The following is a 21,356-nucleotide window of genomic DNA, read 5'->3' on the forward strand; positions in this document are numbered from 1 at the left end:
CAAGGTTGTACAAATCTGGGCCAAAAGAAAACCTGAAACCTTTCTGTAAGTGTAAGAACAACAGGATCATCTGCAACACCAACAGCCCAAATGAAATCAGCATCTCTCTGCCAGTATGAATATTTATACTGCACTAACAGGGCAACAGATACTTGAAGATAAAATCAGTATTTGGCTGAAAAGGTCAGACTTGGATACCTAAGATGAGGTGTCTGATTTTATATCTGAACAACTGAAAAACAGATCCTGGTGGTTATTATTATTTTTGTAGAGATACCGTGCAACAGCTGCTTTTAATAGCTTCGGAGGGAATTGTAGATGTTCAGCTTCTCTTCACATCACACCACTTACACAGACAACAGGCTGCAGATATTTAAGCATATAAACTTCAGCCAGGATCCTTGGCCTAAATGTTCATAATCCAGAGACAATCAGGGAGGGTTTTTTTTTAAAAAGACCATTTATAGTCAAGTCAATACGGTCACGTCTTTGGCAAGAGTTTAATGAACCAACCTGCTGGTCAAGAGGCTGTGTCTGAGGGTCCTGCAGATCACGTACAGATGTGGGGTCTTACCAACAGCTGCTGCCTTCCTCATCCTCTGTTTTAATTTTGTTTCCTTTTCCCCCTCCAGGGTCCGGCAGGAGCCCGTGGTGCACCAGGGATGAGAGGGATGAAGGGCCGCAGGGTAAGCACTCTCCACGAGCTTTTCTCCCTCTCCTCTTTCAGCTGTTGGAAAAGCGATCTGGTGGGTTAGTTTGGGGTGTGAAGATGAGCAGCAGTTGGGGCAGCATCTCCCCAGCCGTGTGTCTGTGTGTGCAAAGACTCCGGTCAGTGAACCCAGTCTTACCAGGGATGCGAATGCAAGCGATGTGTATGGGCAGAGGGCTGCCCCAGTGTTGAGTTTACTGTAGAAGTGTTCCAGCTTGTGTTTTCCAACCACCTGCAATGTCAGAACATGGTTTATGGACGTTTCTGGTGAGGATGGTGTATCTGGGAAAAGGATGCAGTTGCCTTTGCTGCCAAGGGACAGAGAGCAGCTGAGATGTGGAGTGTTGTGATTTAGCCAGGGGCAGAGACAGCGGGAAATGTTGTGCCATGAGACAGAATGAAGAAACGAGGCAGGCAGAAGTGGAGCTGACAAGGAGCTGAACCACCCGCTCTTCCCATGTCTCGCCTTTCGGTCTCACAGGACTGATATCTTCTGGCAGTGTTCCACAGGGCTGTGAGAAAGGTGTGGTTTGTGTTGTCAGTAGATCAAATTATAAGCATGTCCTGTGTTTTTCTATGGCTTTTTCCAGGCCATAACGCAAGGCCTTGATTTTCTCCATTCGTATCTAAACAGTACCACACCGTGAAGTGTGTGCGAATCCTCACTCTGCCTGGACAGAGCAGACCGCAGCTCAGTCCTGGGTGATGCTGCAATAGCATCCCTGACAGTGCTACAAGTACGTGTTATACTGGATGAATGTTTCACAGGGACTCTGTGGCAGCTCATGTGTGGTTCTTCCTGCTCGGTTTGGGTGACAGCCGACAGCAGAGTGACCTCTAGACCTGCCAAAGCTGCTTGTTTTCCTGCCTGTGACATCCAGCCCACGTCCCACTGAGCTCCTCAATCTTTCTTCTTCTTCAATGGGACATTTGTTACAGGAACATCCCTGCTTTGCATTGTTTTCCCTTGTCCAGCTGCTTTACAATGTATTAATAGTGAGCACACACGGGTTCTGCTGAAGGTCCCAACAACAACATATTTTGCATTTCTCCCTCCAAGGATCTTGTGATATCTGTTTCCATGTTTCATTTTCAAAGACATAGGCTGGAGTAAACAACACATTTCACCCATCCCCAGTCTCTGCTTCTACTGCAACTCTTGCTTGGGGAATTCGGAACAGCCAAGAGTTGCATATGTTTCCCTATACCAGAGCTAATACTTCCCTTGAATTGCTGGGACTGCCAAAAGGAAGTGGATTAACCAACTAGAAAGCTTTATAACCCCAGAGTTATGTACCCTGGAACTACTTTAAGTTTTAAAAGCACAGACAGAAGGTCACCAGTAACACCTAAGCCCAGCAGATGCTTATCAGGGTTCAGTTTTTAACTTGTGGCTGGAAAAAACAGGGGAAAAACAGCTTCCTTGCTACTGTTCCCTATGGTGGGAAGGCCCATGGATCTTGTTCCCCAGCTTTGCTTTTGGAGGATCCCCTGGGGACTGGGGCTTCTCTGTGCTACGTACAAACAATTAACTGACCTCCACGATCATGATGGCTGAGAAACTGGAGGCACTTTCACAGGAGGCTTTGGATGGATGGTAGGAAATATCTCAAGGTAAAACTGCAGCGCAGAGATGAAGGGGAAACACTTTCTGGATGAATCTAGGCTGCCAGCTGTGCGGGCCCTTGATCCCCCAAGGGGATCAGATGACTCTACCAGTGACTTTAATGAATGTGGGGACAGAGTAGCATCCCCTGCACTGAGCCTCTGCCCATGGCAAAGAGCCACGTGCAATGGTGGCATTTGGCTCTTGGGTTGTGCGAGATTCACACACGTAAACCTTCTTCAGCTTCTTACGTCTGCGATGTCCTCAAAACCTCAACCCACAAGCAGAGCACAGCTGACCAGGCTGTTTTCAGCTCCACTCCTACTGTCAGGAATGACAAAGAGGATATTTATTATCACACAAGGTAGAACCAAGAGCAAAGCTGGATATCGCAGTGATATATTCTGTACAGAATTTGTGAGACAGACAGACATCCTTTCTAAGATCCCCAGCAAAGAGGAGGAATTTGGGCTTTGCTCTGAAATCCCACAGATTTCGGTGAGTATGATGTGGGAAAGTCAGCATTGCAAGGAGCAGCAGATCTCCTGCCTGGAGGATTTCTGGTTTGTGTATCTCTCTCTCACGTTTTCCTTCTTTTCATACTCTCAGAAGATATTCCAGGCACATGGTACTCTTTGTTTGCTCCGTTTGTCCTGCTATTCTGGCTCTTGGTTTTCTCAGGATGGGAAATGATCCCCCAATTGTAATTTCAGACATTACCCTCTGTCTGTCCTAGCTTACAAAAGGGATGTAATTCAATTCAGAGTGGAAACATGAATGCAGCCTCCGCCAGATGTTTGTGGATTCCATGAGCTCTGTTTGTGGATACTTCATTAAAGTAATTTTGCTTTTGAAGGAAACGTAAATAGCAAATATGGTTTCCATTGGGAAGAACAATGGAGGCTTTTTGGGGTGTGTATTTATGTTGTGATAGCTTTTGTGTTGTCAAGATGTAAGTACAAATTTTAAGAAGAAAATTATTTAAAAATCATAACCTTCTTTTTAGTCATGACAAGGCTGTTGTTCCTTACTCTTTGTTTATCCCATCAAACTGATACTGAACAATCATCCATGGACATGGTTTCCCTCTTCTCTTCCCTAAGGACAAGAAATTTGCACATGTGAGCCCGGGCTTATTTTCCTTAGACGTGTGCTTAACATTCAGCTAGCGACAGCTATGCATGTATTTAAACCTAATTATTCAACCAAATCAAGGCTTAAATTTGGAGTTGGCTGATTCAGCAAGTCTCTTACCCTATCTTACTTCAATTCTAAAGCATATTTCTGTTAATCAGCTCCTCGCAGCAGGAAGACGCGTGGTCCCCAGCATCCTCTGTTGAGGACAGCGATAGCAAAAGCCCAGGTATTGACTGAGAATCTCTGCAAAAGGTTGAATATCAACTGGAGATGTGACTTGGTGACTCATTTCACAGCAGGATTTCAGGTGCAGCTTTGTGATCTGACTTAACCTTGCTCCGTTCTTCTGGCCGAGGAGTCTGTTGATATTTCTGGCGTTTTCTCCTCTCACTGGAGGGCATCCCAGGTGCAACTCAGGCAACTCAGAGGAGCTTTTCAAATCCCCAAGTATATTTCTCTTTTACACCGTGCCATTCATCTGTCCAGGCTCCTGCATTGACTCTTGCCCAGGTGAAGCCTGCAAAGCCAAGATAAGGTGTGTGGACCCGCTCTCCTCAGGGACCGATATCTCTGCCACCCCAACCGATGCTTTGCCGCATCGCTGCCTGCTGGGATGGGTAAATGGCAGGGATTTGTGAAGCGGTGTTATCAGACCAAACCTGAAAATGGTTGCTTTTTCCAGGCCCAGCTGAGAAGTTGGTCATGGGGAAAAAGCAGAGGTGTATTGTTTTGCTCCCAGGGGTCTTTCTAGTTGGCTGAAAAAGCATCAGAAGTGTTTGAGGAAAGTTAGCTGCAGATCTATGGCCAGTGACGTCTCCCATCATCTTCAGTCAAGGCACCTGCTTGCTTTTCATTTGGCCAGGCTCATAGCAAAATATCAATATTTGGATAAAGGGGTAAGGAAGGAGTCTTGGATTTTTGCAAAGGACCTGCTGACAGTTAGTTTTACTATTCAGAGGCTTGTTCCTGTCTCTCTTTGAGTGCTGAGTATCTGTTTAAATGGGGAGAAATGCAGCTCTGCTTTGTGGAAACACCTTGTTGACTATTTATCTCTGTTCTGCGGGAGTGTTGTGTGCTCTAGCAGCAGGGTGTACCTCTATTGCCTGACACAGACTAAAGAAAAGCTTTCTTCTCTGTTTCATGGGCTCTAAGAGATGCTGGCACCGGAGATAAAGCCATGCCTTTAACTGCACCTTACCCCATTCTTAGGATGGGTCCATGCTGCACATGCCTCAGGGACGCTGTTCCCCAAGACACCTCTCTACATGTTTGTCCTGGCCCCTCTGCCCTGCCGTGCTCAGGGTAGGCATAGAACCATAGACTTCTTTTCATTGGAAAAGACCCTCAAGATCATCGAGTCCAACCGTTAACCCACTCCTGGCACTAACCCCTATCCCTGAGAATCCCATCTACACATCTTTTGAACCCCTCCAGGGATGGTGACTCCACCATTCCCCTGGGCAGCCTGTTCCAATGCCCGACAGCCCTTTCTAGGGAGAATTTTTTCTTAATATCCAATCTAAACCTCCCCTGGCACAACTTGAGACCATTTCTTCTTGTCCTATCACTTGTTCCTTGGGAGAAGGGACCAACCGCCTCCTGGCTCCAAGCTCCTTTCAGGCAATTCAGAGATCAGAAGGTCTCCCCTCAGCTCCTGTTCTCCAGCTGAACCCCCAGGTCCCTCAGCCGCTCCACCACACTTGTGCTCCAGCCCCTCACCAGCTCCGTTCCCTTCTCTCACCTTGCTCCAGCAGCTCAAGGTCCTTCTTGTCATGAGGGGCCCAAAACTGACCCCAGGATTCAAGGTGTGGTCTCCCCAGTGCCCAGTATAGGGGGATGCCTGGCTGATCAGTTAATTTTGGAGCTCTGAGGATCCAAGGGATACTCAGCCCTGCCTGCAAGGCCAAGGCACCAGGTCTACAGGGAAAGACATCGTGCTGTGCCATGCGGTGTTTGGCATGGGATGCTCCCTGGAGAGCTGCCAGGACCTCACTCGCTCGTCCATAACCAACATTGTCAGTAAGAGAGTTTTAAAGATTTAACTAATTGACTAAATGTAGCCTTTCCTGTCAGATCAGATTAGGTGAAGCCTTTATCCTGGGTTTTGGCCCAGGATGCTGGAGAAGATGAAGCTTGCTACATGCATTTGTGAATACAGGGTCACTTTCTCCTTCTTTAGGTCAGATGCTGACGAGATGTGTTGTGATGGGATTAGGTAGGTGACTGCTGTGAAGTGAGATTGCCCTGGCAGATCCTGCAATGCTGGTGACAGGGCTCTGCTGGAAGAAACCTGGATACTGTAAACACTTCTGCAACCGAGTTAGACCATTGAGAACCATCACTGCCTGTCTGCAGTGCCAAGTGAGGGCTGAGGGCACCCACCAGCCTGCACCCAGCCCAGAGCAGCCCAGCACCAGTGAAGGAGCTGGACAGGGTAAGACAGGCTACAGAAGATGGATCTGGAGGGGCCAGATGCATCCCAGTTTCATTCCCCAGCAGCATCTGTCCTGGAATGTAAACCTCTAACCTGGGCATTTCCACATGCCACTCACCTCTGATCCCTGCTCTCTTCTTCTGTGATCCAGGGCTGAGCTACAGAATCCTGCCTGTCTGTACATACTTCCCTGTCCTCAGAAGCAGATCATCCCACCATCTGAGATGTGATCACCCAAAATACCTGAACAGCTGCTCAAAGAGGAGGGGAAAAATTGGTTTTCCAGGGAGGATGCCAAGTTGGGTGGCAGGGTGCTTTCCCAGGTGCCAGTGCCATACACATGCTGACACCTGCCTTCTCTTTGGACAGCCCAGTATCCAGCCCAGGGCAGATCTGTGTATTTTGCTGGGTGTCCCTGTCACCCCAGGCAGCTCCCCAGATGTCTCCAAGTCCCATTCTCCCACTGATCCAACTCACAGTGCCATCTGGCTTGAGCTGTCAGTAGCCCTGCTTTTAAATGACCTTCTGGTTTATGTCGTTGTGCTCTGAGGTTTATAGGGACATGGGTTAATACAACTTTTGGTCTTTACTGCTCTCTGATCTCGTGGCCACTTGAGGTCCAGGGCTGGCAGGGGCTGCCATTGCATTAGTGCAGCAAAGCGCTGACCTGCACGACACCCTGTTGGGTTGTGGCGTTCCCATCTGGGGCACAGTCCTTTGCTGCCCATCTGTCCTGGAGACCAAGCTGAGCATTCTTTAGAGCTGTGTCTTACTCGTGTGCAATACAAGCTTTTTGTTATTTAATTTCTGGTACGCTGAGCGGCGCAGGGTTTTGCTAAGCACAGTTGAAGTTTTTGCATTATTTTCTATTGACAATGTTTGTCTGCTGTAATAATTTGGCTGCATTTCCTATACATCTTCTGCTGTTACACTGCCTTTCTTTGTGAGTCTCTCCCTCTTTGCCTGTCACACTGGAGTTGCTTTTCTAACGCATTGGCTCCCTAGCCCTGTTATTACTTTTGGCACGCGGTTTGCATCCCGATTAAGCACATTGGCTCCTGTTTTCTCTATTTCCGCCCTGGCCCGCTCTCAGGATTCCTCTTACCACTACGTTCTAGCACCGCTCTGTGTTTTTATTTATTATTTATATTGCAGTAGCGCCTAAGAGTCCCAACTGAGCTCATGGCCTGATTAAGAACATGACGTGCATTAATGGAGTCTCTTGATATACCCTTTTTTTACTGTTGTATTTTCCCTGACTGTGGCTCTGTTTATTGTCTTGTCAGTGTGACACGCTGGTTTCTGGGGTTCAAATGGTGCAGAGGGCTGTGCCTTCAGCTCTTTGGAAATCAGCTTGACATCTAGAACCACAGCTGCCCCCTTTTCCCAGAGATCTCCTCGCCTAGAACCCTCAGGAAGAACAAGGACACCCCTTCCTTGAGAATGCCGGAGCTATACCATGAGTTGCTCCATTTTAACTGATCACGTCCAGGATTGCTCACTGTCTGGACTCTTCTATGTGCCATGAGCATTTGCAACAGTGTCCCACACATGTCCTGAGGTCCCGTACACACACACGTATACCCAGGAGCAGATGCCGGGTGTAGAACCATACGTGCCAAAGCCAGCACAGCCGCTGCGCTCCTCCCCACATGCATATGCATGAGCACCTGCCTGATCCTTAACAGCAGCCAGTTCTTTAAATAGCAGGTAGCTGCAGCTGAAGGCTTGAAGTTCAGCTGCCAGCAAATATACCCTCATTCGGGAGCAGGTTGGGGACTAGAAAAGCTGGGAAGGTACTGTATGGTGGGGCTTGTGTGCCTCTCTCCGTATTTTGTAGCTTTATTGCTCTGACCATGACCATAAGACAATGTGGTGTGCCGAGGGTTAAGGGCAGGGGCATCTGGAAAAGCAGGATTTCTAGGAAGGAAGAGGTTTGCTATCCATAAAGGTAGAAGTGCAAGTCTGTGCATTGCAAAACTGTTGTCATGTAACCCTTGTCTGAAAATATGGCTGTTCCTGGCCTGCCTTTCTCCTCTGGCTTTGATTTGTGGTTGGTAGTTGATTTAAGAGATATAAAAGGTATTTTGATGCTGCATATTAGTAATGGTGAGAAATGAAGCAACAAAACACAGAAAGGATCTGTTGAGTCCTGGGCTCCAAGCTGCTGTGCTCAGTCCAACCAGGTACAGGTTGACTTAGCCAAGGCTGATCTCATGGACTTTCCTGGTGGCCAAAGCTGGGGTGACTGCTGTATTTTCCAGTGAGATATACACTCTGTGTTCTTATATCTACTTCTCTTTTGTCTTTTTCCAGGGTGCCAGAGGGCCTGATGGACCAGTAGGCGAGCCGGGGTCACGAGGTGTCAAGGTGAATGCCAGTGGGTGGCCAGGTTGGCCAAGGCTGCTCTTAACTGCCCTGGGCAGGATCAAGGTGACATCCTGCTCCAGGAATGGGGGATGTTCAATCCATGCATGAGGATCAACCAGCAGGAATGAGTCTTTCGTGCACATGGCCCTGTGAATGCAACTGCTATGGGGAATCTCCTTTATTTCATGCCCTGGCAGGGCATCCCAGGGGATCCCGGCTTCCTCCAGTGCAGTGTTTGCTCAAAAATCCTCAGGTCATGCAGCCCATTGCCCACACTTGCTGGTGGGGTGTTCCTCAGGGTGGGATGCTGGGCTTTTGGCCTCTCAAAACCTGCAGAGAACCGGAGGGGATATTTGGTGCGCAAAAATGCAAGAGCTTACGGACTCAGACATGAGAGCATTGCCAACAATTTCTGTTCCTTCCAACGAGTCGTTGTCCTTTTTGCTTTGCAGGGCCGGCCAGGGGAGCCAGGCAAGCTGGGGCCAGATGGGCTGCAGGTATGTCCTCTGTGAGAGCCAGTGTCTGCCAAACATGGCATGGTAACAGTCCCCACAGGGGTCCCCACACCTACACAGAGCCCAGGGAACTGCATCTTCTCCTGGCCAAAGCACCATGGGTGTCTCAGCACATTCTCCGCTGCTCATTGCTGTAACTGTGTGTTCACAGGGGAAGATGGGTGAGACTGGGGAGACAGGAGCACGTGGCTTCCCGGTAAGTGTCCATCCCTTGTGCCTTCCTTTTGTAACCTCAGTTTCACTCAAGTCCATAAGTTTTGAGTCCTGATTCAGGAGGAAGAATTTGGACAGTGTCTCACACTTATAGGGCCATGTCACCTCTCCTTTCACTGGAGCATTTATAAGATGCATGTTATTGCTGAGAGGCGTGAAGGATGCTGTGGGCTGGAGCTGACCTTGTTGGTTTTAATTTTTCTAGGGCATCCAAGGACCTTCTGGACCTCCAGGAGCAAAAGGGGCTCCAGGCGACCCGGCAAGTGTCTTATTGGTCTTTCTTCATCTGTCTTCAATTGCACACACACAGACACTTCATTTCTTTCTGTGTCTGTGTCTTCCCCACTACTTATTCCCATTCCCAGCTTCTCTGTCCTTGCCATCTCCAGCATGGTCAGAGATGTGAAAGACTTGGCCAGAGTCCTGGGAGACATGAGGAAAGACCAGGTCAGACCTCAGGAAAGCAAAAGGGGGCCATGGACCAACCAGGGAGAGTGTAGGATACAGCCTGGGATGGATTTTGGAAAGGAAGGAAGAAAAGAAGAGCAAGCTTGGGTCTGGGACAGGGTCAGATGTAACAGGAGGAGCTGGGCTTGTAGGTAGAGCAGAGAGGGATCAGAAGGGAGGCTGATGGTAGCAGAACTGAGCCCATAGCTTTGGGGGAGGCACTGGGAGATGACAGGTGGAGACACAGACCTCAAGGAGGCCAACAGGACCAGGTATCATCTGCTCTCTGTGTCTGTAGGGACTGACCTGGACTGTGAAGGGAGAGGGTAAACCAGGCGTTTTCAGGTTGTCAGCTGCAGTAGTTTTAGGCAGAAGGCAGAAAGACGAAGGACCTTCTGTGCAGTTTGCCTGGTAAGGTGCCTCAGGACACTCACTGCTGGCTTCTCCATCTCACTGGCCATCTCTTGTACACTGTGTAGCTCCACTGTGATGTGGGAGGGAGCTGGTGTTTTATCTTACAGTCCGTGAAAGTCATGGCCCTTCAGAAATGGAAACAATTTCATGGAAAGAGCCTTGTGTCTATGTTTTTCAGGGTCCACAAGGACCACAGGGGCCACCTGGGCCTTTGGGAGAAATTGGACATAAGGTAGGTCTGATCTTTGCTCCTATTTGTTTTCCCCTTGCATCAAGAGCGGCAGGATCGAGAGAGGAGTAAACATGCAGAGATGCATCCTCCCCCACCTGGGGACATGAGCAGGAAGGATTTCCCTCAAGTCTGAAAATCAGCTTCTAAGGCAAACAGAGAAAAGATCAGAAATTGGAGCATCACTTTCATCACAGGCCATAGACACCCAGTTGGTAGATGTGCAAACCCATCTTCATAACACGAGAAACATTTCTCAAACTGAAAAGTGGTCTTTTCTTTCACCCTCACTGGTGCTGTTGCTGACAAAACACAGTTTTGTCCGCCAGCCTGAGTTGCTGTGGCAATCCCATCACAAGCTGCAGTGGAGGAAGCTCAGAGAAACGCTTTGCTGCTGACTGTGCTTTGGGGTTACTGTTGCCGTGAAGCGATGGCACAAACACACCATAACCAACACAGTGCCAGATAGTGCCCTGATGGAGCGCAGTAGATGCCTCCATGGTTTCCCCACAACTCGGCTGCAGTCCTGGCTTGATTTCCCTCCCCATGAATATTACAGCCTTGGCTGGTTATACCAGATGTGCCAGTTCCCCTTGGGTAGCTCCTTTCCATAGGTCCTGAGCTGTAATATAGAGAAGATGTTGCACTTAGTTGTGAAAACAGCAGCGAAGGTGCCTTTTAATGCAGTCTACTGCACTGTGTGTGAGTCATGAAAGTTTCCATTCTCATGCCTGCTCGACTGGATGGAGCTCTCAGCGTGGTAAACCACACCGGGGAGCTGGAAAGCTGCTACCGAGCCACTCTGGATGTTGCCAACCAAGAAAAGTACAGAGCTTTATTCAAACCTGTGACGCTTCCAGGAGCCTTTTTTCTGCACTGGCACCTCTGGAGAAACTGAAGCAGGATTTTTGCTTTCATTGGAGCTTAAATTTTCTCATTGCGTGACTTGACCATTTGTTTGTAAACCAAACTTGTGCCCTGCTCCCTCCTCTGCTTGAATTCATTGCAGCAAGCCAGGAACTGGCTTTATTCCCTGGGCAGCAGAGTTCTCCCTAGACTATATGCTCTTTTTTCCTTTATTCCTAACTGCAAAGAGAGGGGAGGTTGTTGTACGGAATGCAAATATCATAAGTAAATAAACTACTCAAATCCACTTGTTATCCACTGTATCACCCAACCTGCTGCACCCTCGTGAAGGGCTTTCAGGTCTACAGGGTGGACACAACTGCAGAGATACAGTGATTTCAAGTTGGGTTTTTGAAACACCCTGTGATTCTGGACCTTTTCCCTTCTTTCCCAGCCAGTCCCAGTGCTGTTCCCTGGCATGGTTACTAACCTGAGAAAGCAATGGGATTGGAAGGAGAAAGAAAAAGGTTCTTGTCAGAGGCGGCTGGGGAGAGAGGGGGCGTGAGAGAGGGGCAGAACCCCCCAGGAATGGGGCACGAGGGATACGGGGCCTCTTTGATGCTGTGTACCCTGAGCCAGATCCAGGGAGGTAATTACATGGCAACCAGGGCTCCACTGTCTCGGGAGAGCTCTGCTAAAGGAATTATGTCTTTGATCTTGCTTTCTACTTGGTTACAATGGGGGTTTTTCATTATCTTTTGTTTTTTTTTCCAGGGACCGCCTGGCTCAATGGGACAACCTGGCCTTGCAGGTGAACCTGGCATGAAGGTAAGACAAACGCTTAGTGCCATTTCTCTGTCAGACCAGGGAGATAATAGCAACTTCTGTTCCTGCAGGACTGGATAACATTGCAGGTTCACCCTTCAGCAGCAAAAGCAGACAGCATATTCAACAAAGATAACGTCTAAAAAGGAAAATTGGGTTAACTTTAAACTCTTGGTTACAAATCCCTGAGCCCTCTCCCAAAGGAGAGGCTGTCGGTGCTGGGCAGAAGCACCGTGCCGGGGATCTTGTGCCTCGAGCCATGAAGGGCCTCGAAAATGAAGCTCAGCTCTTCTGCGGATACAAAATCTGAGTGGAGAGGGGAGTCCTTGAGACCCAGAGATCCAGGCAGCTTCTAATATGAAACAAGAGTCTTTAGGAAGGTCCCAGACTTAAAAATACCCTCAGACAACGTCCTGCCACAGTTTCCAAGCCTCAGCTCTGTGGGGAATGAACTCTTTGGATGGTTATGGGGGGAGGGTGCCCTGCTCCAAAGCCATGAATGCATCTTCTTGTCCACGTGGACAGGCCTATAAAAACCATCTCTTTGTTTGAATAAGGTCCCTGTGCTGAGCAGCTCAGAGGGGTTTTTATTTTATCCTAACCCCCTTTCCGCTTGGTTTGAAGGTTCACTCCTGTGTGCAGAGCTTTTGAACAGACTCTGTGTGGGGATTAAATGCAATTTCCTCTTTGCTGTTCTTCACTCCCCACCCCCAGCCCTGTCCTTTGCCATGTTTTCCTTGGCAAATCTTCTGACACTTCGCTGGAGCTACCGTGTCTTTGGCGTCCTGATACGGCACGAGTGTTCCAGCTCCCGTGCTCCTGGCTGCCCTCCTTGGGAACAGAACACGATGATTTGCACAAACACCCCTTTACCTGCTGTCAGTGCAACACGTCCTTGCTGGGGAGTCAGACAGAGTCCTGCGCTGCTCCTTCTCCAAAGCTGGGAGGTGCTGGGACAGACTGGGGTTGCTCTGGGCAGTCATCACTTGACGACCAGGTTGCTGAAGGACAAGATGTAGGATCATAGAATCATAGAATAGTTTGGGTTGAAGGGACATTCAAAGCTTACCCAGTGCCACCCCTGCCATGAGCAGGGACATCTTCACCAGCTCAGGTTGCTCAGAGCCCTGTCCAGCCTGGCCTGGGATGTCTCCAGGGATGGTTCAGCCACCACCTCTCTGGCCAACCTGGGACAGGTTCTCACCACCCTCACTGTAAAAAAATTTCTTCCCCACGTCTAACCTGAATCTCCCTCTTTTAGTTTAAAAGTGTTACCTCTTGTCCCAGCATTGCTGATTTTCCACCACAGGGCTGTGCCAAGGACGTATCTTCTGGCTCTGCAGCTGCAGGCAGCACGAAACACCCCTTGACCCTTGTCCTGTTGAGCATAATTTCAACAGAGCTTGCAAGGTGTGTGCCGGCCCTCTGCGAGCAGAGGTGCTGGTGGTGCCAACCTCTCCTTTGGACCCCCTTGCAAACTGAAGATGTTTGTGTGGGAGAACAAAAGAAAAATGTCAAAATGAGGGGTGTGATTGGAAGTGCTTCATGCTCACCCACTGTCTGTAAACAGCCTGTCTCCATGTCTGTGATTCCTTCTTTTTAGGGTGATCCTGGCCAGCTGGGAGTCCCTGGAGAGCAAGGCCTCGTTGGCCAAAGAGTGAGTATGGTCACTTTCGGACAGGGCTTCTGTGCCTTATCTGCTCCCCAGGGGCTCTGGTCCCTGTTCACCCACAGCCTGGGCAGACAGACCCTGCTCTGGGCATCCCGTAACCCTTATGGCCTTTGTTTCTTAGAGTCATAGAATAGTTTTGGTTAGAGGAAACTCTCAAGGTCATCAAGTCCAACCATTAACCCAACACTGGCACTAAACCGTGTCCCTAAGGACCTCATCTCCATGTCTTTTAAACACCCTGCAGGGATGGTGACTCCAGCACTGCCCTGGGCAGCCTGTTCCAATGCCCAGCAGCCCTTTCCAGAAAGAAATTGTTCCCAATATCCAATCTAAACCTCCCCTGTTGCAATTTGAGGCCATTTCCTCTTGTCCAATCACTTGTTATTTGGGAGCAGTGATGGAAGCACCTTTCTCGCAGAGCCTATGATCTCACCAGACTACAGGAGCTTCTTCAACGTTCCAGTGGCACTTTGCAAAGTGCTGTGACAACCTCGCTTATGAAAGGGTGAAGTGGGAACAGACCCATCCTGTTCTGCACGGGGCAGGGAGATGCTGGAGCAGAAGGCAGCATTAAGCAGGGAAACAGTGGCTACACTGTGCAGGGGTGGGAGGGAGCCAGGGACGCGATGAATTGATGGATTGAAGCCGGCAGTGGCTCTTGTCCCTTCTCAGGACTAAGATCAGTTGTTGGAGCAGGATGGGGAAGGCCTAGGTTAAACGAATACAGACTGAGCCCCCTTTTCAGCATGGGGAAGGAGGTGTTCCCGCAATCCATGGGGAAGAAACTGTGGCTCAGAATAAAGCAGAGCCCAAACTCCTGCTCTTGCTTCAGGAAGAGCTTGTTGAGCATTAGCGTATGAGATGGGAAATGTGTCAAAACCCAGGGCTGGGCTCCTGTCACTGCAGCCTGACTTGCTGCTATGAGTCAGTAGCAGAAAGCATGGGGAAAAAAGCATGTTTAGGCTCAGCCTTAGGGTGTTTGCTTCTGTCTTGCAGGGAGAATCGGGGCTGGAAGGGGACAGCGGGCCACTCGGGCCGGACGGTGTCAAGGTAAACCTCACTCTCATGGCATCTTTCAGCTCTCACACGCATCGCGGTGCTCTCAGGCTCCCGTGTGCCCCGGGGACAGGTAGAAGCCGAGGGGGTCATTGGGTCCTCTGTGCAATGAGCCTCTGCCCGGCTCCCTCTAAGAATTCTTTTCTCTGCAAGCACAGATAATGGACTCCTCCTGTTTTACTCCTCTACCCACACTTTTGGCATCTGATCAGATCTCAGGAAAGGCCAAGTTCTTAAAAATCTACTTTCCAGCAAATTTGTCTGTTTTATTTGGGTCTTAACAGATTAAATTTCCAGTTAATCAGGAATTCCTGGGCCTGGCAGGGGAAATCAAGAATTGTCCGTCGCTCTGCCATGCACCACTGACCAAAACATTGTTTGCAAGTCAAGAAACCACATTCCCCTTCCTCTCGGCAAAGCCCCAGCTGCTTGCTCAGGGCTTGCGCTGTGCTCTGTAGCTGCTGTGAGTTTGCTACCTTGCCTTTGGAACGGGACTCTTGATTTCTGTCCCTGCACAGCCGGCCTTTCCAAACAGGCCAGCGGTTTTGTTCCATGGAAAGAAAAAGCAGCCGATCCCACAACAATGCGGTTTATTGCTTCGTACTAGTTAAACTATTTGCCATGTGTCTCTCTGCTTCTGCTTATCTCTAAATGTTGGACCAGAATTCTCTTCCTTAAAGACGGTCAAGACTTCTGTATTCTCTTGCCGCCACTAACTGTCCCCAAGAGCATTTGATCCAAACCAGCTCTTTTGAACCTGAATGTGTCTCTGGACGGTAGAAGAGTCTCTGCTCGCTGCAGGAGCATTTGTTTAACCAGAAGAGATGTCTCTGTGCTCTCACTAACACAGGCACAAGTGGGAAAAGACTCTGTCAAGGTTGGGTGGTTGCACAAATGTAGGTGCTGCTGTCAGTACAGACTTGGCCTTTTTGATTGTCTGCCATAAGATTTGTGCCATCGACGGTGATTTGACATGATACCTACAGCTCGGACCACAAATCCTTCACAGGGCCAAGCTGACACTGTTTTGCAGAGTGTTTATTTGAGCCCTGGGCTGGTTCCCATTTGGCAGCAAGAGCCAAGCGGCCACTCCAGACAAACCCGTCCTATTAAAAGTCTTTCAGCATCCCGAGCTCAGGGCTTCTGGGTGAGGCAAGGGAGACTTTTGGATCTTGTCTGCCTGTCTCATTCACATGGGAGGTTCAGGCCTTTTTGCAGGAGAAGCAAATGGGTTCAGATTACCCTGAGTAATGGGGGAGTTCCTCCTCCTCCAGCCAAGAGACTTTAAAAAAAAGAAACCTGGTTTTGCTCATTTTGTTAAATGTCAAGTGTATTATGACTCATCCTCATTCATCCTTTTGCTTGTAGGCTCTCTTCCTCTCAGACTCCTGAAATATTAATTATGTGGTGGGTTTTTTCCTTGCAAGAGCCATGTACAGTGACCTGTGTGTTGTGTGGGTATGAATGCTCCCACCCTTCTCTCTTCCACAGGGAGACAAAGGAGAGCAAGGCCTGGAAGGAGAGAAAGGAGAAAAAGGCAACGAAGGGCTGAAGGGAAAAGAAGGGCCTCCTGGATATCCCGGCATCACAGGTGTCCGAGTGAGTCTGCAGAACCAGCCCGCTGGTCCGGGGGTTTGCTGTAGGGACTTGTGTTCTCCTTGCCGAGCTGCACAGGCAGCCCCGGGTGTATTTCGAATCTCCAGGGTGCAGGTATCAAGCCAACACAGCTCCTGCTCTCACCATAGAGCCACCTGCACTCTCGTTTCCAAATTAACGGTTGCATCTAGCCCCCAAAGGCTCAGCAGAGTGCTGCGTGCTCCTCTACCTCCCTGCATGCAGGAGGGCTCGGTGGCTGCAGGAGCTGGGAGGTGCAGGACGTGCTCCCCAGCTCAGGCATCAGAGCTGGCACACACCGAGCTCTGGGTTGCAGGAGGCAAACCAGCTCATATGAAGAGACGAGATCCTTTTGCAACAAGAGGACAAAAGAAAATTTACAGCCTTGTGTCTGGGAGGATGGGTTGCTTTTAAACCCCAGTAAGAAATAAATGGGCTTTTTATTTTTCTTTTTTCATTTCTTTTTTTTTTTTTGACAAGGACAGTAATTACTGTAGATATTAATACTACTGCAACAGTAGTTAATGTTCCTGTAACTGCCATGTTGCAGCAAAACAGCCCAAGGCAGATTGAGAGGGAGATGCAGGACCAGGACACTGCTTAGGGCAGGAGCTCACCTGAGATGTGACTTATTGCAAATGCTGCCGTAACGTACATTTTTTTTGCAAAAAAGTCCTGCTTCTGGGAGATGGTTTCATCTTTCAATCAGGTTGCACACCTGAGATGTGGATCGGTTCTCTGGTCTGGTGTAGGTTTTGGAACGCTGTGCCTCTCTACTGGAATGGACCACCTCGCAGGGTGTGAGAGGGATGGACAGACAGCTGTGAGGAGCTGAGTTTCCCCTGGTTGCCACAGCTGGTCTTGGCCTGGGGTTTGCAAATGGCCAGCTTTTGCCTTCTCTGTTTGATGGTTGTTTCCTTCTGGTTTTCCCTGCTAAGGTTTCCCTCTTGAATATAGGAAACAAATAGAAGAAATTAGCAGGAAATTATTCATGAATCCTCAGTGAATATCCTCGGCATGTCTGGTTCACTTGGAGGTCTGCTCTCAGTTCTGCAGAAAGAAAAAGAACGTGATTTTGGCTCAGAGATGAGAGCTGCAGGACCAGAGGAGCGGGGCAGGGCTTGGCCTGGGGCTCGTTCGGTGGTGCCAGATGGCAAATAGCTCTGCCCGGTGCCCCAGTGGGTGTTCTGCGAGCCAAGTCAGGCCCTTCTGCTGGAAACGTGGAGTTTATCAGCTTGATGACATGATTTATTCATTGCAATCATTATTGTGGGTCAAAGTTTTTAGGAGTGTGGTATCATGAGGCTTTTTCTGCAAAGTGATATCCCGGCTGAGCCGGACACAGGAGCCCGACCGGAGCGGCCGTGCTCACCTGGGGCACAAGTCTTGTTCCTCAAGCAGGCAGAGAAAAGTCATTTCCCACCCCCTGTGTCTCCATCAGGGATACAAGCAGCCCTGGCACGTCAGGAGGAACAAGTAGCCCAAGTTTGGTGGCAGCTCTGAAGTCCATGCCCAGGGTGGGTGGCAGGCAGCAGGGCAGGCAGGTACCGCTGAGCGCTGGGTGGATGCTCGATGTTGGATCCTGTTGGTTTTTCCCTTTGGTGACATTGTGGACGGCTGAAAGGCGGGCAGGGAGAAGGGTGTGAGGAGATGGAAGCAGCAAAGGGGCTGGATATGTGTTATTTTTGGGCTGAGGTTGGTATTTGAGCACCAACTCTACTAGAAAGTGGAAACATTGGCTTAATACTGTGGTGCAGCACCATCAATGTGCAGAATAAGGCTGTGGTACTGCCCCAAATCAGACCATCCTTGGCCACAGGCCCCTGTACCCACGGGGAGCTCTTTGCAGGACTGGGACCATCCCACAGGCCAGGATTGGTCCCCAGTACCCCAGCTCCCCCGGCTGGCAGGGCTGGATGCCACTCTCAGCCCCTCGCTCTCCATATGCTGCACTTCTGGCTGGCTTCACGTGTTTATATTGTGCATGTTTTAAGAACCAGTAAAAATACTAAAATCATGCAAAAGCCGTATTAAGTTATAGAGTATAAAATATAGATTCTCTCAGACTCTGTCCCTGCTGTTTGCCAGCATGTCCCTGGGAACATGATGCTGTTTTCTGTTTCATTTTTTTTCTAAAAAGAGTCAATAGAGCCAAGATTCCTGCTCATAATCACTCCCTTTTGGTTTTTTTTACTGCAGTGCACTATATTTCCATTTACTATTTTAATACGCTGCTTTGTATATCCTTATGTCTAAACTCAAGCAGACTGAGACCCACGTAGGTCCAGATAGCACTGCTTCCCTGCCAAATGCCTGGCTGTTACCTAATATATAGGCTGGTGTTCGCTGAGGTAATTTAAATATATAAGTCATCTGATAGAAATACAAGTAATTTTTCTCTTCTCATTTTTGAGACTTTTCTCCTACCTTCCCATGGAGAAAATGTACAAATATTTATGGGAGCTTCCTTAGATTTGTGCCAAGATAAAGTTTACAGCTCAGAGATGCAAACCGCTAGAGATAACTGCAACCTCCTCCTTTTCAGCAGAGGACTGGAAGCTGGAATACCAAGTCAAATGCCAAGGTTGCCCTGTGGCAAACTCCTGTCCAGGATCTGTAGGGTGGTGTGGAAATAGTCTGGGGAAGGTGTGGAGGCACAATCATGGCAGAGAGGAGGCACGTTGAGTGTTTATACATCACGCATGTTGCATATGGTTTTAATACATCTGATGTGATGGTGTTATGCTGTCCAACACTCAGTTTAGATTATTTTAAAGAACTTCATCTTTAGCAATTCCATCTTCACTTGGTCTCTCCTGGCCTTACATCTGTGCTTTGCTGCATTCCTGCCTGGATCTGCTGGCTTTTCCCTGGGTTAGAGATGTTTGCTTCTGCTCTAACATATTTGGGATATCCTCCATCTTCTGCTTTTGGAAGAGATTCATATCAGCTTGAGGAAGATGACGCCCATCTGCAGTCGTGAACACAGAGACAAGTTTCACCTGCACCTTGGCCCTGTGTTGCCCTCTGCCTTGGCACCAGAGGGGACCCACAAAGACGTCCCTCCATGAACCTCTGGACAAACCCTGTTCATCACAAATCCCTGCAGCCACACCGCTTCTGGAAGATTTTTCCTTAACACCAAGGACATGCTTAGTCTTAATCTTTATTTTGCTTATGTCTAAAAGAACATGACACTTCAGTATCAAGTGTCCTCTTGACAAATGTCGGAGATGAGGTGCCTGATTGCTCTGAAATGATCTGCCTTTGTTGCTGGTACATTTTCAGCCTGTTTTGCACATACTGGCCTGGGGCAGAAGCCTGGTGCTGGCAGCGCAGAGCAGGTAGAAGCCGGAGAACTTGGCAGTGCACGTACAAGCTCGCACAGCACGTGGCGATGGGCCAACACAAGGGATGGAAGGAGGTTTACAGCTCTTTGTGCAGTCGCAGGGCTCCTGGGGAGACAGCAGATGAAGGGATGTGATGGAGCAGCTTCACAGGTACTAAAGCTGGAGGAGGCATGAAGGGTCTGTGCTGCCCTTCTGGGTCACGCAGGAGAGAGATGTTCACCCAGCGATCGATCCCTGCAGCAGGGACATGTCTGGCTTTACTGAGCGAGATTTGATTTTCCAGAAAGCCACCCCGATGCTGGTACAACATTGCCGACTGCACACAACCAAACTTCCCTCAGTGCTCAAGAAACCCTTTTCAAAGATTGTTCATTTTGACTTGGCTCAGCCATTTCCAGTATTAACATATCTGCAAACCGGTTTCCACTGTGGTTCTAAATCTGAAACAAAAGCAGCAGGGAGGCCCCAGCTGAGTCTCCAGGGGTAGTTTGTACATGTTTCAAAGCCGGTGGATTTCAGCAAACAAACCTGGCAGCTGAGATGGTCCATGAGTCTCACAGCTGTGGCTGGCAGGGCTCGCGGCAGCTGGAGCTGAGATACACGAGTATCTTCTATGTTTTGGTCACTTTGTCCAAGTTCACACTGCTCCGTTCAATTCCAGTTCCTGCTCAGCAGAGGGATGGGGCCAGTCGTCCCTCTGGTCCTAAGAGAGAAATCAGAGCATCTGCAATGCTAACACACAGCTGAGTGTGATATCCACTGGAGATTTCAAAAATCGCATCAAGATGTGAACCTTTCTTGAGCTGCCATCTCCCATATTACCTCCTCCTACTGGTTTCCATCTTTCTCTAATACAAACTTCTTGCCTTCACTTGATCTTGACTCTCTTTTGGACTTGGTTGGCTCGCCTGAGCTGTGAGCAGTTGATAATCGCCCTGGCAGAGCACCAGGGACTGTTTGGGCATCTCCATTCAGAGACACTGGCTGGAGATGCGGATCCTGGGGTCAGCGGTGCAGGAAATGAGAGCAGGAGTTGCCCACTGGAGATCCAGACTTTCCATACCAGCAAGGCAGATTGTGGGGACACTGGAAGATACAGCAGCACATCAGACCCTGGCAAGGCATCCATCAGCAATACAAGTGTCACGGTGTGGTTTGCCAAAGTAAAAAGCTAATTTATTTGCCAGCCTGTCATTGTGCAAGGGGATAATGCCATGGAACCTGAAATATCTAGACGATGTTGTTGGGGTTTAATGTGCATTTATAAAGCACCCAGCTCCCAGTCAATCCTGGTCTTCACAGCAGAGGATAAGAGCTGAAGTCACTGGTATGCAACAATCAACCTGGACACGGGCAAGTGGCCCCTGAGAGTAAAACCCCCAAAAGTGTTCCTCTCCGCTGCTTCTCCTCTCCACCTAGAGAATATGCGGCATTTCAGCCCTTCCATCAGGACAACCGATCCACCGTGGCTGCGCGAAAGGCCCAGGCCAGTTGGCAGGAGGAGGTGGTGGGTTTCCAGCTGCTCTCCGTAGCTCTGCGCTGTGGTTTTCCTAATGTGCTGGTTGTCATACCAGGCAGACATCTGATAGCGAGGTTTTTACAGTTCCAGGAAAGTAGTTGGAGAGCCTGTAGGTAATGAAATACAACATGCTCTGAAACAAGAAAATCCCTCATTGTTCAGCAAAACTGGGAGCCGAGTTCTTTTTTCCACTTCCTTTTTAACCTGAAATCCTATCTGCAGTGTCATTCAAGCCACGTCAGGACTCAAAAAGCTTTGAGCCAGACGCTCCAATGGTATAAATGTCCATAACAAAATTACATCAGAGAAGATCTGGCTGCATGTGCCGGCCCTGCTGTGGGGTGCAGATGTGCGCCAGCAAACCAAAATTGCTCTCAGGGCTGGTAAATCCTTTTGCTCT

At 49.1% G+C, this 21,356-nt stretch overlaps 1 protein-coding gene across 1 annotated transcript in view; it reads left to right on the plus strand.

Annotated features, from left to right (window-relative positions):
* The window catches only part of COL27A1 (collagen type XXVII alpha 1 chain), a gene marked incomplete at both ends in the record, with an annotated part of 145,221 nt that overhangs the window by 94,081 nt on the left and 29,784 nt on the right, over positions 1–21,356 (plus strand). Inside the window, 10 exons of the mRNA XM_080356002.1 lie at positions 633–686; positions 8,203–8,256; positions 8,709–8,753; positions 8,923–8,967; positions 9,190–9,243; positions 10,024–10,077; positions 11,695–11,748; positions 13,349–13,402; positions 14,414–14,467; positions 15,965–16,072. Coding sequence (XP_080212128.1) covers positions 633–686; positions 8,203–8,256; positions 8,709–8,753; positions 8,923–8,967; positions 9,190–9,243; positions 10,024–10,077; positions 11,695–11,748; positions 13,349–13,402; positions 14,414–14,467; positions 15,965–16,072 — 576 coding nt within the window. The remainder of the gene's footprint in view (positions 1–632; positions 687–8,202; positions 8,257–8,708; positions 8,754–8,922; positions 8,968–9,189; positions 9,244–10,023; positions 10,078–11,694; positions 11,749–13,348; positions 13,403–14,413; positions 14,468–15,964; positions 16,073–21,356) is intronic.

Source organism: Nesoenas mayeri (genome assembly GCF_963082525.1).
Source record: "Nesoenas mayeri genome assembly, chromosome: 18".
NCBI lineage: Eukaryota > Metazoa > Chordata > Aves > Columbiformes > Columbidae > Nesoenas > Nesoenas mayeri.